The 15,887-nt window shown below is 36.3% G+C and overlaps 1 protein-coding gene across 1 annotated transcript in view; it reads left to right on the top strand.

Annotated features, from left to right (window-relative positions):
- Positions 1–12,728, top strand: part of DAPP1 (dual adaptor of phosphotyrosine and 3-phosphoinositides 1) — a 50,054-nt gene extending 37,326 nt beyond the window's left edge. Inside the window, exons 5-9 of the mRNA XM_081304935.1 lie at positions 4,443–4,490; positions 6,048–6,110; positions 6,897–6,982; positions 9,565–9,652; positions 11,283–12,728. Coding sequence (XP_081161061.1) covers positions 4,443–4,490; positions 6,048–6,110; positions 6,897–6,982; positions 9,565–9,652; positions 11,283–11,351 — 354 coding nt within the window. The 3' untranslated portion in view covers positions 11,352–12,728. The remainder of the gene's footprint in view (positions 1–4,442; positions 4,491–6,047; positions 6,111–6,896; positions 6,983–9,564; positions 9,653–11,282) is intronic.
- Positions 12,729–15,887: the final 3,159 nt, after the last annotated feature.

The following is a 15,887-nucleotide window of genomic DNA, read 5'->3' as shown; positions in this document are numbered from 1 at the left end:
CCTTCCAAACACATATGTTAGCTCTCTCTCTCTCTCTCTCTCTCTCTCTCTATATATATATATATATATATATATATATATATGCTTTATATTATATATAATTGTATATATATGTAATGAGCTTTATATTGTAGTTATAAATATGCTTATTTAATTATATGTTATGTCCAGCTTTCATGTCTTTACATAGTTTCCTAAAACATCATTAAGAAAATTCTTTAATATTCCATTATTTTGGTACATCAATTTATTTAGTAATTCCTCTATTAGGTTTTTATGTTCTGTTTTTTATAATAATTCCAAGCCTACAGAATAATTAAAAGAATAGTACAAAAAACTCTGTTTTTCCTGAGCCATTGGAGACTAAGTTGACTACATGAAACCCCATTCCTCTGAAGACTTCCATGGCACATTTCCTATAAACAAGGGCATTTACCTACATGATCACACAGAACCATTCAAATTAGGAAATTAACATTAATACCGTGCTACCATTTTATTCACAGACCTCATTCAAGTTTCTCTATAAGGTTTTCTCCATAAGGTTCTCTATAGGGAAAAGATTCAATACACAGTTACAAATTACACTTATTTGTCCCATCTCTTGAGTATTCTTCAAGACAAAACATCTCCTCAGTTTTTCCTTGACTTCATGTCTTTGACGTTTTTGAAAATTAAAGGTCAGTTATTTTGTGAACTGTTCCTCAATTTTGGTTTATCTGACACTGAATCATCATTAGATTTGAGTTCTGTATTTTTGATAGAAATACCACAAGAAGGATGCTTTGTGCTTCTCATTGCAAACTCTCATATGGATACAATTTCAGTTTGTCCTATTAAGGTGGGTGTTGGAAGACTTAAGCAATGTATACACTTAACATTTCTTCATTTTAAAATCATTTCCCCCTTTTTTATTAATAAATATTGGTGGGGTTTTGGAAACTATACAAATATCCTACTCCTCATCAAGATTTTATCTACCAATTTTAGTATTTATTGATGTTTCTTTGCTGTTTTAATTATTACAGTGATATCAACAAATGGCAAGTCTCTGATATTAGCTGTTATTATACTGTAAGGGAAATATTTTTATTTTCCACATTTATCCAATCCTTTTTGTATTGATAGGTTATAATCATGACTATGCTTATTTATTTTGATCCTTTAAATTTCCCCAGTCTTTCAAGATGACTTCTGTGTTCATATGGTCTCAAAATGCTTTTATAACTTTCTGATACAGCAGGATGTTCCAGACTTATATTTTCCTTGTTCCCAGCTCTGGAACCAGCTAATTCTCAATAGAAAAGAAAGAAAGAAAAAAAAAAAAAACTTGTTCCTTTCTCTGCAAAGTGGTGCTTTAGAAATCAACATTTGAGCAGTATTTGCTTATTTTCATTGCAGTGTCATTCTGCTAACCACTCAATGAAAATGGAAAATATGCATGCATCTACATATGAATCCACACGCACTTTTTTTGGTCTATATCTACGGATCTATTCATCTGTCCATATATCCACTCACCTTCCATGGGTTCATACCAGTACCTTCAATCCTAATTCAGTATCACGAAGCTCATTCTAGTTTTTTTTCCTTTTTCATATTATAATAACCTTGTCCCACAGTGAGGAATATTGACCCCATTATCCTCTATACATTTACTTCTATGATAATCAACTGAATGGAAGCGATCTTCAATTGCTGCTGCTTTTACCCATGACCCTACTTGGACACCCTGCTCACCCAACTCAGGTTCTAACACCCAGTTCCAGGCCAATGCCATCCCTGCCCTCACTGCACATGCACTCCATGACTTGTCTCTAAAACTGTGCACCATCTACCACCTTTACCACTTTGAGCAGAAGCTCTCCTCACCCTGCTGGGCTTTAACACTTCCCTCCAAGCTGCTGCTGACCCATCACCACCATCATTCAAAAAAATATTCCCTGTACACTGCCTGGGCTCTACCACCCTCCATGAAGGTGCACATGTGCCACCACACACTCATACTGCTGCCTGCTTGCTCCAACCCCCACCCATGGCTTTTTAAAGAAGGTAGTCAGAAAGGCTGATCCTGTATTTTTAAACATTAAGCTTGTTTCCACCTTGGGAAAGATGTTCTTATAAACATCTTTTTTGTTGTAGATCATAAATTTTTTAAAAGACAAATCTTCTATATAATTATTTCATTTCTTATAATCTGAGACCCTGGAATAAAATTAATATTCGCAGCTCTTCAATTGGTAGTCTTCCACTTATCAAAACCATAGAAAAATGCTAGACTTATAGCATATTATTTGGGTGGAGGTAAGATAAGTGAACAGCACTATTCCTTAGCTTGATATCAGTGAATAATTACATTAAGGTCTTTTACATAACAATTTACCCTTAATTATTTTAATTCTATAGAGAGTAACCTGCAATCACCCCCAAATGGTAATTTTTGCCATTGCCCTATATACCTAAACTCAATTCAATTGGATCAATTTCCTTAACATCAAAATAAATAATATTGATTATATGATATCAAATTCATCTATATTGTTGAGCATTGTTTAAATGAACACCTGGGAAGTCCATCCTTACTTTTATGCCACAGCACTTTTAAAAGTCACTGGATATTACTTCTTGCTTTAATTCTTTGTACTGTGGTTGGTAGTTGTTCCTCTTTTTATTTGGTAGGCAAAATTCATCTCAGGAAAAAAATAATCTGGAAACTCCCATAAAAAGAACCTTGACATCAACCTAGTCATTTCCCAGTTTTTGTTTTGTTTTGTTTTTAAAAAAAACTCTTTTTTTAATATTTATTTTTTAGGTGTAGATGGACACAACACAATGCCTTTATTTTTAATGTGGTGCTGAGGATCGAACCCGGGTCCCACCTGTGCTAGGCGAGCACTCTAACATAAGATCACATTAGACAAAACATCCTATGAGAAATCTAGTTTCATCAGGAATTTATGAATTAATTTCTTGATTTAAGGTTCCTTGTCTCATGCAGATATCTATTCATGCAGTCCCTGATTGTTCATTATATTTCATAAGTTTTAGGTAACATTTGGTATTGATTTAGTAATATGTGAGTTAAAAGAAATGACTCATTGCCTCTTCAAATCCCTTTTGAATAAATCAGGTGTGAATAAATCTGCACTCCTGCATATCTATTCCATAGATATGAGCCTTAAGAAATGGTTTGCAGCCATGCACAGAGGTATATGTCTGTAATCCCAGTGGCTTGGGAGGCTGAGGCAGGAGGATCACAAGTTTAAAGTGAGCCTGAGTGGGCTGGGGATGTGGCTCAAGCGGTAGCGCGATCGCCTGCCATGCGCGGGGCTCTGGGTTCAATCCTCAGCACCACATAAAAAAAAAAAATAAAGATGTTGTGTCCACCGAAAAATGAAAAATAGATATTAAAAAAAAGTCAACCTGAGCAACTTAGTGAGACCTTATCTCAAAATAATAATAATAATAATAATAATAATAATAATAAAGGCTGGGCTCAATGTGGCTCAATGATTACATGCCCCTGGAGGTTCGATCCCTGGTATAAAAAAAAAAAAAATGTTTTGGAGAAAGTAGGGAAACGTGGAGATGGGGAAAATATGTGATAAAAATAAATGTTGGAAATGCTACTTCTGAGGTTCCTTCTTTAAAATTTACAAAGCATATTAGTATAATGCACACCCTGGGAAACCCCAAAGTAAAGAAATCCTTTTGCTTTTCTTAATCCAGTTTCCAAAAAGTGCAGTCATCTCTCCATACCTGTGGGGAAGGGTTTCATGATCTCCATGGATACAAATATCCTCAGATGCCCAAGTGTCTTATATAAAATGGCATAGTATTTGCATATAACTTATGCACATCCTCCCATGGACTTTAAATTATCTTAGATGATGTAATATTGAATACAACATAAACACTATGTAAATCGTTAAAATGTATTATGTAGGGAATAATGACAAGAAAAAATTCTGTGTATGTTCAGTACAGACAATTTTTTTCCCAGCTACAATTTGTGGTTGAATCTGAGGATGTGAAACCGGTGGATAAGGAGGGCCCACTATGGTTGACCATCGATGTGCATATGCGTGTTTAGTGCTAATTCTCCTGCAACAGTATAAGCTGCTGGGTTACACATAGCACGCTTCCACAAATGCCGACTTTTATAAGTGAAAAGATGTGGTTTATTATTTGCAAATTGCTAGCTGCAGTTAGCAGAGAGCCTTTCCCTACTTGCCTGTTGCTATAAAATTACATCAAATGATCCAGCCTAAACAATCTCTGACAGGATGTGGAAGATTTTCAAGTGCCTGGTGAAGAATGAAAGCCCATCATTTAAGGATCAAAGGCAGACTTGTTCTTTATTCATAATAAGGCAGTAATAGAGAGACAGACATCATGCTGTGACTGTTCTGCACTTCACTTAGTGCTTCTTTCTTTTTCAGCTGGGTACCAAAGAAGGCTACCTCACCAAACAGGGGGGCCTCGTCAAGGTAAGGAAGTGCGTTTTTTTGCTCATGCCAGCCACAAAGAAGGAGAACATGTCTCACAGACTCAATTCTCATTTTGACAGTCCTTTTTTAAACAGCATAATTGCCAACTCATTTTGACCCACTTATAGTTTTACCTATTTGAAAGAGTTCACTTTTATGACTGATTAGTCAAAATTCTGGAAAAATACTTGCTTATTCTTTTAGAAAGCCTTGCATTGGTTTTCTACAATGAATACACCAGAAGCCATGTCATCCTTTTAATGGAATGAGAAAGGATAAAGGTGGTATGATAAGGCAGAATGCTTCTGTTCTTTCCTTTTTTCTAACCAAGAAGTCAAAATTATATGAAATGTGGACTAAAGGTAGGCCCAAAACATCACTGATGATAATAAAACTATTTTAAAATCCCAAAGAAAACATAATTTAGAGCTTTATAAGTCTATTGTATGCAACTGTTCCCCATTTATGTGATTGTCTTCTATCTCATGTTAGTGCATCACAGAGACCTTCATGAAGGGACTGCGTCTGCTCCTTCCTATATCAGAGTAGGGACACTTAGCCTCTTTTTTAGGGGTACTGGTTTGCTTGAATCAAACCTAAACATTTGTTTGTGTCCCTACTAGATTGGATGTTTCCTGAAGACCGAGGATATTCACATTTGAGCATATTTATTCTTAAATCGTGTTATTTCTTTTAACTAGTTACATTGCCACCCAGAATGTATAAGGATTCTGTTAGTATAGAAGAAGGTGACAGTGGCAGCAACAGTTTTGCCATAGAATTCTTAGGCAAGGTTTATATTTTCATGTGGTTTGAGTTTTCCAAACTTTAATTGGCTTATTTGTAAGACAAAAAATAATATTTGGCATTGTTATATGTGGATTGGCTGTTAAATGAGGATTGTATACACACACAATTATACACATATATATGTATATATGCATACATATATACATATGTAATTAAATATATTTAATATATGTATAAATAATATATAATATTTAGGGCTGAGGATATAGCTCAGTCAAGTGCTTGCTTCATATGCACAAGGCCCTGGGTTCAATCCCCAGCACCCCCCCCAAAAAAGTATATAATATTTAATGTAAGTACATGTTGAGTTCAATCCTCAGCACCACATAAAAGTAAATAAATAAAATAAAGTTATTGTGTCCAACTACAACTAAAAAATAAATATTAAAAAAAGAATAGTATGTATTTCACAGAAAGTGCTCAAAAATGTTATCTATTTCTATTATAAAAGTTAATAATATAGAAATTTTGGTTGTTTGTTATTATCATCTTGAATATTTGTGAGAGGCTACATCTTTTTTGTTTAAATAGGCTAATAATTTCCCTGCCTTCTTTATGAACTTAATGCATGGATCAATTTTAATTATGTATTAGATATTTTGAAAATATTTTCTCAGTCACACAATAATTTTCAGATTTATTTTTATCTAATCTTCTAGATACTTCAAAACTAAAAGTAAACTATCTAGTTCAGATATTGCATTCCTGTACTCAAAACCTATAAGTTTTAATTTTTTTTTCCCTCAGACCTGGAAAACAAGATGGTTCACTTTGCACAGAAATGAACTGAAATACTTCAAAGACCAGATGGTGAGATACATAATATATTTTTCTTTAAAAACCAACTCTCTAGATAAAAGGAACATCTGCCTTTAAAAATCCCTGAAATTCTCCTTCTGTCCACCTGAAACAATAAACGATTGGAGATGAGTTCCCGATTCCTGATATGAATAGAGTTCTTTTGCAAAGACAAGATGTGTATCCCAGAGTTGCCCTGTTGCCCTGGCTGAACTATTGTTCTCTAGGGCACATAATTCCTTCTGTGTAGGGTAACAGAATTTTTCTTTTGCCACAATTTGTTAACTATCACTCTCCAGCAATTTCTCTGTTTATTAAAATATGTCCATTCCCATGCCCATTTTATTATGCCAATTTAAGATTATTTTATTTCTTCTCACTTTCTTTATAAAAAAAATTCTGAGAAAGTAGAAGTTTTAAAAGAGAGAAAAATAACACTCCCTTCCATGGGTAAAAATCCATCTCTGTCAAATGTAAGTTGATAGAGGCAATGTCTTTCTTCTTAATGCTTACTTTCATGAAAGGCTAATTCTAAAACCAGAGGGGTGGGTAACTTTCCTTCAAACGTCTTATATATATATATATGTATCAGTCCTCTTAGAGAAAAAAAAACTGACAGTTGTACCTGGTGGAAGTCTTTTTTTTTTTAATTTGTTCTTTTTAGTTATGCATGATATATTTATACAAACATGGAGTACATATTATTCTAATAAGTCTGATTAGATGATAAATGATGGACGGATTGATGTGATTATTTTTATGATGACGTAGGTTGCTCTTTCTGTTTTATTTTTTAAGTCTCCAGAGCCAATTCGGATCCTAGACCTAAGGGAATGTTCAGCTGTTCAATTTGATTATTCACAGGAAAGGGTAAACTGTTTTTGGTAAGTTGGTTTTTCTTTCTTTTCTTTTTATAAAGGAAATGTTTTTAAAAGTCTTCTTTTCAGACACTTATTTTAGCTCAGGAATAAAAAGCTGTATGACTTAATGTCTCCTTACGTGTGGAACTGAGGGATGTGGATTCACCATCACACAGTGCATACATGTTAGGCCTGCTTTCAGCTGTGTGTAAAATATTACCTCACGTAAAGAGATGTAAACAAATTGGCAGAGCCGGGCGCCATGGTGCACGCCTGTTATCCCAGCAGCTCTGGAGGCTGAGACAGGAGGATCGAAAGTTCAAAGGCAGCCTCAGCAAAAGCAAGATGCTAAGCAATTCAGTGAGACCCTGTCTTTAAGTAAAATACAAAATAGGACTGGGGATGTGGCTCAGAGGCCAAGTACCTCTGAGTTCAATCCTTGACACCCCTCCCCACCCACATACACAAATTGGCAAGTGGCCTGGGTTTGGCTGTGTGCCATAACATATATGATATAAATTCTGCATTGTGAACATTCACATTTTTTTGTTTGTTTGTACTGGGGATTAAATCCAGAACCATAACATGCACTAACTAGGCAAGCACTCCATCAGTGAGCTATAGCTTCAACCCTTTTTTAAATTTTGAGACAGAATTTTTGCTAAATTACCCAAACTGACCTTAAACTTGCATTCTTCCTGATTCAGCTTCACCCTCCCTGGATTATAGGCACACCTGGCTATTCACAACTTAGCTTTCTTTCTTTCAGGTTTTCCTCCGAAATTTTAATTATAATTTTGTTGACTCCAATGATGGGCAACTTATATTATTATTACAATTTATGGCAATTGCACAAAAGTGTTTTGTTCTAATATTAGCATATTATGAAATTTTTCTAACTGGAAGAAATAAAGTATCTTGAGAAGGAGTGTCTTAATTTTTACCAATTTATATCTTCAAGTTGTTCGTGTATACTTAAGTTGGAAGACATGTATACTCTTTACCTAGATTCATCAATGTTTTGTTATATTTATCACTTTTTTTTCCTGAACCAATTGTAAGCATCATGGCTAAAAGCTTAAGTATGTATCTTATGAGAATAAACATGTTATCTGCAGAACAATAATGTCATTATCACACCTGACAAAACTCATGGTAATTCTATAATATCAACCAGCAATAGATATCTTTTTAAAAATTTGCATAAAGGTGCCATATGAGCTAGCAGAGTTTTATTTTTCTCACGTAACAGGAAATGGAGAAGCAGGCAGCTTCCACAGCAAGGCCAAGTCCAGTGTCTTTGCAGTTCTCTTGGCCTTTCCTCATGATGGCTACTTCAGAGTCAAGTGGCTACTCCAAATTTAGGTCACTTGTTTTCATAGATCTGAAGAAAGATGTAGGAATGATGTAAGGCTACATCTGTCCCTTTGTACCAGGAAATCCAATCTTTCTCCAGAAAGTTCCCTATAGACTTCCCCTTATAATTCACTGGCCACAATGGGGCCATCATCATCATCATCCCTAGCATCAGGGAAGGCTAGGAAAGTGAGAGCATAATCATAATTGACCGATTAGGATTCATTGCCTGGGGTTCTGTTAGCAAGAAGAAAATAATCTGTATTAATGGGTACCTAAGGGTCTCCCACAAAGAGTATCAATGACAATTCTAGAAATCAGTTTCACAGAGTGTGTACAATACCAGTATCACCCCCTCCCCCTGCAATGTCTACTCACTCCTTAACTGAATCTCACATAAGGTTTTGCCTTCTACACACAGACTCTTACTACTCAGCATTAATTATTGGTGTCAGCAAAATATGTTAGTTGGGCTTTAGGATAATAGAAACCTTCTGAATTTTAGCTCAAGCCATTTTTTCACAAATGATCTTAGTATTTTTCATCTAGACTGAATGTTCAGGAAGGATGGGCAAGATATAAGTTAGGGCTAGCCCTTACCATGCCAGTGATTTTGACTGTGTAATCAAAGACAATCAAATGATGAATTACTACATATTTAGAAATAGTCCTCTGTGTCAGTAGGAAAGTTTATCTTCCTTCCAGTAGACGTTAACTCAGGGTCAGAAATAGGCTAGTTGAGGAGCTTTATTGTCTCTTTTCCTCTCCTAAATAACTGCCTATATCCACTGAAGACGGGGTTTTCCTCATTAAAGCTAGCTACCACAAAGGAGTTCTTTCCGCAAACTCTCATCTGTCTTGCATATTCTTTGAATCATATCACAGGTTCTGAATCATCTAAGAACCCAGTTGACACACAAGTGTTATATATAAGCCTGTACTGTGTGTTCAGTTCAAGATATGTATAGTGAAGGAGCTGGGGCAGCCTGGACATAGTTTTTCCCTCTTTTTTGAAGTCTCATTAGAGAATATAAACCTTGCCTATAACGATAATATGAATCTACAACTTCCTACATGTTTCTGCAGTTTGTTGGCAGCTATAGCTCTGTCTATACTAGTTCTTCAAGTTACTTCTTACTCAGGTCCTTTATCAATTCTTTTTTCTCTTGGAATATTCTAATTAGTGTTCCACTAATACATGTTCAACCTACCACCTGGAGTAGCTAACATTCTTTATTTTGTCTTATCAGCTTAGTATTTCCATTCAGGACATTTTATCTCTGTGCAAAGACAGGAGTAGAAGCGGATGAATGGATCAAAATATTACGATGGAAATTGGTGAGTTATAAAAAGTCTTTAAGTGTTCTGTCCCGAGAAATGATGTTGAGGATTTCAAACGTATTTCTGTTGAGTCAGACTATTCCCAAGAATCTAAGGGATGTCATTTGCAGGCTTATGGAATAGTCTGTTTCTTCTCTGGGGGACGGAAAAAAAGATGGAGACATGATTGTAAAAAGAAAGAGCTTATTTGAATCTCAACCCTAGAGCCTTCCCTAGTGCCCCAGCATCTGTCACTTTGCCTTTAAGGTGTGCAGATTAGTCCAGGTTTGTCAGAAGGAGAGCATCTGGGACCAGAATGCCTCAATGAGGAAATCTGACTTATTTCTCTAGCTAAAAAGTCTTCTAAATGGTCAGAAATTTTCCTATAAATACCATGTATGAATCCATTTTTTTTTGTTATAGCAAAATACTTTAGGCAATTACTTATGAAGAGAAAGAAAAATCACATTGCCAAAAAGGAAGTCAGAGAGTGACAAAGGTCAGCCAGGCTCAGACATTTATATCAACTTGCTTTTGTGAAAACTCACTCCAGGCAACCAGTATTTCCTTCCAAGGGCAGCACACTCCTGACCCACAAGCCTCCCACTAAGCCCCACCTCTTAAAGGTTCCATCACCTCTTAATATTGCCACCCTGGGGACCAAGCCTTTTCATATAGATCTTTTAGGGACACACTTAAACATACCAACCTACAGCATACCAATTAAAATCTTTGATGTTTTAAAAAATGAAACACTTGTTTCCTAATTATTATTTATGTGTGTGAAATTATTTAATAGGCCTGGCACTGTGGCACACACCTGTAAGGCTTGGTAGGCTGAGGCAGGAGGATCATGAGTTCAAAGCCAGCCTCAGCAATGGTGAGGTGCTAAGCAACTCGGTGAGACCCTGTCTCTAAATAAAATACAAAAAATAGGGCTGGGGATGTGGCTCCGTGGTTGAGTGTCCCTGAGTTCAATCTCTGGTACCCCCTACCCCAAAAAAATCATCTGATAGGTGTTTCCTCATATCTGAGAATCTTGTTGGATAGGCCTTTCTAGATACTGGGATTTCTGCTCTTGGTAATTTTTTCAGTTTGAAATCTAAACTAATATGCCACTTATTTTGAGATTGTTCCAATGTATTTGATATTCAGCAAGGAAATACTTTGCCTTATGAAACCTTTGTTCAGATATGAATTAATTTCTTATCTTTACTATCCAAGTGACACATAATCATTATAAACAAATTAAAGTAAAATGTATCAAATGCACATTTTCAGATTTCTCCCTGTGCAAATATTTTAAAACAAAATTTAACCATTCTCTGGTGTTATTTATTCATTCCACTTAGCAATATATTATAAACATCTTTCCATATCAACAATTTTAGATTTTTATCACCCTTTTTGATCCATTGAGTAGTGTTGCATTTTATAGATTATTGTAAGCATTAGACTAATTCCAAAATTGTACTTTCTAGCAACCGCTTTATATATGTCTCCTGGGAAAAATACAGATTAATGCAGGGAGTGGGGCGTGATAATTTATAGTTACGTGGCTTCTTTACTAATCAGCATGTCTTATTTAATACTTCAGAGATTATTCTTGATATCACTTTATAATAGATACACATGTGTTTTATTTCAGTCACAAATCAGAAAACAGCTCAATCGAGAGGAAAGCACAATCAGATCTCAGTCATTCATCTTTAAATAGATCTTTCTCACCAAAGAGTGGCCTTGGCCCTGAGCAAGGTGGAATGCTCCCTGGTACTGTGATACATAGCAGGATTCAGATGAAAGCTGACCAAGGATTTTTCTTCAAAAGCAAATCAAAAGCAGATACCGACCAGGACCCATATACCATGTTCACAGACTCTTGGGAAACTGCTGCCGTTCCAAGATGTGGCCATGTCCAGCACACTGAAGCAATTGTTCTGAGAGAAATCAATGGACCCCCACCTCCAGGTCTGCTCACTCTCAGAGCACATAATGCAAGATGAAGGGATTTTTGTCTTTACTCCAAGTAGCCCCCACGCTTGCTGACATGAGTTGTCGAGTTCCACTCTGGGTCAAGGTCAGCTCACTGACCTCGAAGTTGTGTTATTATGCAGGAAGTAAACAGTCGTATGTTTGGAAAGCTTAGACAGCTTCTTTATAAAGTATATGGAGATAGCAGACACCAAGGATTTTTTGAAGGAGAGGTTGTTTTTTGCTTTTTTGTTCTTTATACAAAAGTCAAAAACTGTTTCCAAAACTAAAATGGAACCTGCTTATTGTATTTATTTTCTCTTTTAAAAGCCTTAGAAATCTAGTGTGTCTTTCACTTCTAATGATAAAACTATGAGAACTAAATGTCCTATGGGCAATTATGTGGGACAATAAAGGTACATGAAGATACAATTTAAAAACATCACTTGACCATTTTGGGGGAAATGTTTTGAAGCATGAAAACACATAAATTAAGGAAGGGTAACAAAGTGGTAGATAACTTGTAGTTCATAATAATTATTATTTTATCTATAATAATAATAGAGGACATGTAAGCAGTGGGTTATCTTTATCTGACATTTCTCCAAATGATCTGGAAGAGATTTCTCAAAGTGTGTTATAACAGTCCCTTTCCTATAATGAGCTATATAGGGTTAACATCTAAGCCTTACTAAAGAGCAACTTCTATTGCTAGTTGAGGGAGTAACACTAAATCTACATGAAATATATAATAACGTGTTACACAGCTGTTGCAAAGCAGAGTAAGAAGACTGAAGTGAGAATGAAATGCTGATGTCCAGAGTTCATAAGCAGATTCTAACTTTTTCTAATATCTTTATCGATCCTGCTTTTTGAGGCAGAAGTTTATGGTGCAAAGGTATGATATAACACTGCTCTTGCAGTCCCAAGGGATACCTTGTTAACCAAGTTCCCTCTATTATTTAAGCATTTAAGACTTGGAAATTACAGTACATATTGTATGTTTCAACAAGGTTTTTAATGTATTTCATATGTTTGTATTATACTGGATAAAATAGATGTCAAGTTAAAATGTATTATGTCAAGTTTGCAAAGTAGTATCAAATAACTCTCATATACATCTATACATCTATAGATGTATACTATACATCTCTTGTATGGTTTTCTTAAAAACAAGGGTGTTGCTTTGTGTAGGTAATATTGATTTTGCTTTTTGTAAAACATACCATGTTTATTTATATTCTTTGTTTCTGTTTAATAAATAAAAGCACAATTTTGCTGTTCATGTAGTAGCACATTTTTAGTCTTTGAAATTTAAAAGAAATACAACTGATAAATATCACAAAGCAATTATACTGAAGTTAAACTATGAGCCACAAAAGACTGGAAGTTGAAGAGGTAGTTTCAGTCCTGCTGGGTGTGATGCTGCATGCCTATGATACCAGCAACTCAGGAGGCTGACACAGAAAGATTACAAGTTCAAAGCCAGCCTCAACAACTTAGCGAGGGCTTCAGCAACTTAGTGAGATCCTGTCTCAAAATTATAAAGAAATAAAAAATAAAAAGGGCTGAGAATGTTGCTCAGGGGTTAAGCACCCCTGGGTTTAATCCCTAATAACATAAAGAAAAAAAAAGAGATAGTTTCATTCCTTCAGGAATTCTTAATTAAATTATGGACAGGACAATAAACAGATATGTGGTGACCGTGCATAGAAGTAAATAATATAAATACTATAAGAGAGGTACACAAAGCTATATGATAGAAAGCAAGCTTCAATAGGAACAAAACCATTTGTGGTAGGTTCTGACATGGGGAGTTAACGCATATATCCACTAAGCACTTAGGACCAGGTAAGATTCTTCTCTGCAGTCTCCTAAATGGGTTATCTTTATCTGATATTTCTCCAAATGATCTGGAAGAGATTTCTCAAAGTGTTATAACAATCCCTTCCCTAGAATAAGCTGTATGGGGTCAACCTTTATGCGCTCTGGGCCTTATTAAAGAACAACTTCTGTTGCCAGTTATGGGAGTAACACTAAGTCTACTTGAAATATATAATAATGTATTATACCGCTGTTGCAGAGTAGAATAAGAGGTCTGAAGTGAAATTTTAACTTCCTAAAGAGGCTGAACTTCCAACTCCTGAGAGGAACCGGGTGAGGGGTCCTCAGCTATTTCTCCAAATCCAAAACCAGGGAAGATGTTTGTGCCAATGCAGATCAGAGCAGGGGGATATAGAGAACAGTGAGTGAGGTGCCCATGTGAGGCCCCATCTGCTAATGGTATGTGCTTATCTAAAATGAAGTGCCCCAGGACACTGTCAAAGCATTAGCAGTTATTCTCAGAATTCCCTCTGGGAGAATCTTGGTACACAGGAGCAAAGTTCCCTCCGGAGCAGTAGAGTCACCCCCGTGGATGGAAAGTCCAGTACTGTTTCTGAAGGAAAGCAGCCCCATTCCAGAATCACTATCAGGACACTCAGTGGAACAGGATCATCTTCCTCCACCCTGTGGCATGCAAGAGAATGAGTTGGGTGTGCAGGTCATGGAATTAGGCTTGTGTCCCACTTCAGGCAGATAGCAAAAGAATTATTCTAGTGAACATCAGTCCTACTTCTCTTCCCCTCCACCTCTGATTGGTTGCAGAGTAGACCCATGTTTTTTTACCAAACTCTTCCCAATCAAGGGTGCTATAGTGCCTACAGAGTGTCATGTGTGGGCCAATGCTGTGCTCACTACAGATTTGGCTGCCTGGCCATGATTTCAAAACCATCTGTAGGGGAGGAACAGATTTTTATTTTTTAAAATTTTGAATCTATCATAGAGATTTTGTAAAATTCAATAAAAATGACTAGAAAAGTGAAATAAAAAGCATAAACATCACAAACCCAAATTTTGTTATCAGATTCAAGAGACATAAATTTACTATATCAAATTGGGTAAGTTTTTAAAGCACTCACACCCAATTTCTGTACTTATCTTGTAAAAGTGTGCAGAATGGTCCCATCTGTTGAGCACATTTTGAGTAGCACAGGTCTAAGTAACTAGCAGGTGAAAGAAAATGAGTCTTCTTGAGAAGAGAATCTACCTAAAGGTAAAGAGACCTGGGGTGCAGACGTTTGGTTAATGGAATATGGGTATCATTATAGGGGGATGGTGATTCTAAACACATCCTTGCCTGTTACTTGGGCCTTCCTCTGCAAACCTAAAGGAGGTATTTGACTCAAGTCACCAGGGGAAAGACGTTGAGATGGAAGTTCTATCATTTTTAGAGTGTGACAACATCTTTGGCCTTTGTTGTAGGATCCAGCAGCCTCTAGGTACTCACACTCTCAGGCAGAAGTAGCAGCAATGACCAGGGTTGAGGGGCATGGCTTATCCCAAAGGGTGGGAACAAAGCAAAGGAAATTGGCAGATGCCTCGTGTTTTAAGAGTACATGTGTAGTCAGGTGTGATAGCAAAGGCCTGTAATTCCAGCGACTCTTGAGGCTGAGGCAGGAGGATCACAAGTTCAAAGATAGCCTCAGCAACTTAGCAAGGCCCCAAGCAACTAAGTGAGACCCTGTCTCAAAAGTATAAAAAGGGCTGAAGATGTGGCTCAATGGCAAAGCAGTCCTGGGTTCAATTCCTAAATGTGTAAATTAATATATTTAAAAAAAAAAAAAGAGTACATGAGAAGGGTTGTATGGGTACCCCTGGAAATATCTGAAATGCATTTGAGAAGGACTCAATTTTCCACAGGGGTGAAAAAATAAGAATGGAGACAGAGAAGTGGGCATAAAGGGGTCCGTAAACTTATCTTGTGGTTATTTTCTTAGTCCAGATACATGCTTATCATAGACATACTCAACAACTGGTAAGGTCCCCCATTGATTCCTTGACTTGTGAAATGAGGGCTATTATAGCAAGAAAGGCCAATTGGAAAACATTAGAACTACCTCTGCCTGAGAAAATAATAAAAGTAATACCACATTCCTGGAGGGACTTTAAAAATTAGTGCCACCATCAAAGATGGGGTAGAGGTGGTGATTCCTTCCACAACCCCATTCAGCCCACCAATTTGTCCAATGCATAAAACACACAAACTTACCCCAGAGGTGACTCCAATTGCAGCTGCTGTTACAGATGTGATTTCACTGCCTGAGCAAGTTAACACACCCATTGGCCTAGTATGCGGCTATTGATCTCACAAAAATATTTTTTTTCTCTCAATACCTGTTAGTAAAGACTACTAGAAAGAGTTAGCTTTCAGCTGGTAAGACTGACACATCTTCACTGTTCT

Source organism: Spermophilus citellus, assembly GCF_964194105.1.
Source record: "Spermophilus citellus genome assembly, chromosome: 8".
NCBI classification, from domain to species: Eukaryota; Metazoa; Chordata; class Mammalia; order Rodentia; family Sciuridae; genus Spermophilus; species Spermophilus citellus.
Note: the sequence above shows the minus strand (reverse complement) of the source record. Positions and strands in the feature narration are given on the sequence as shown.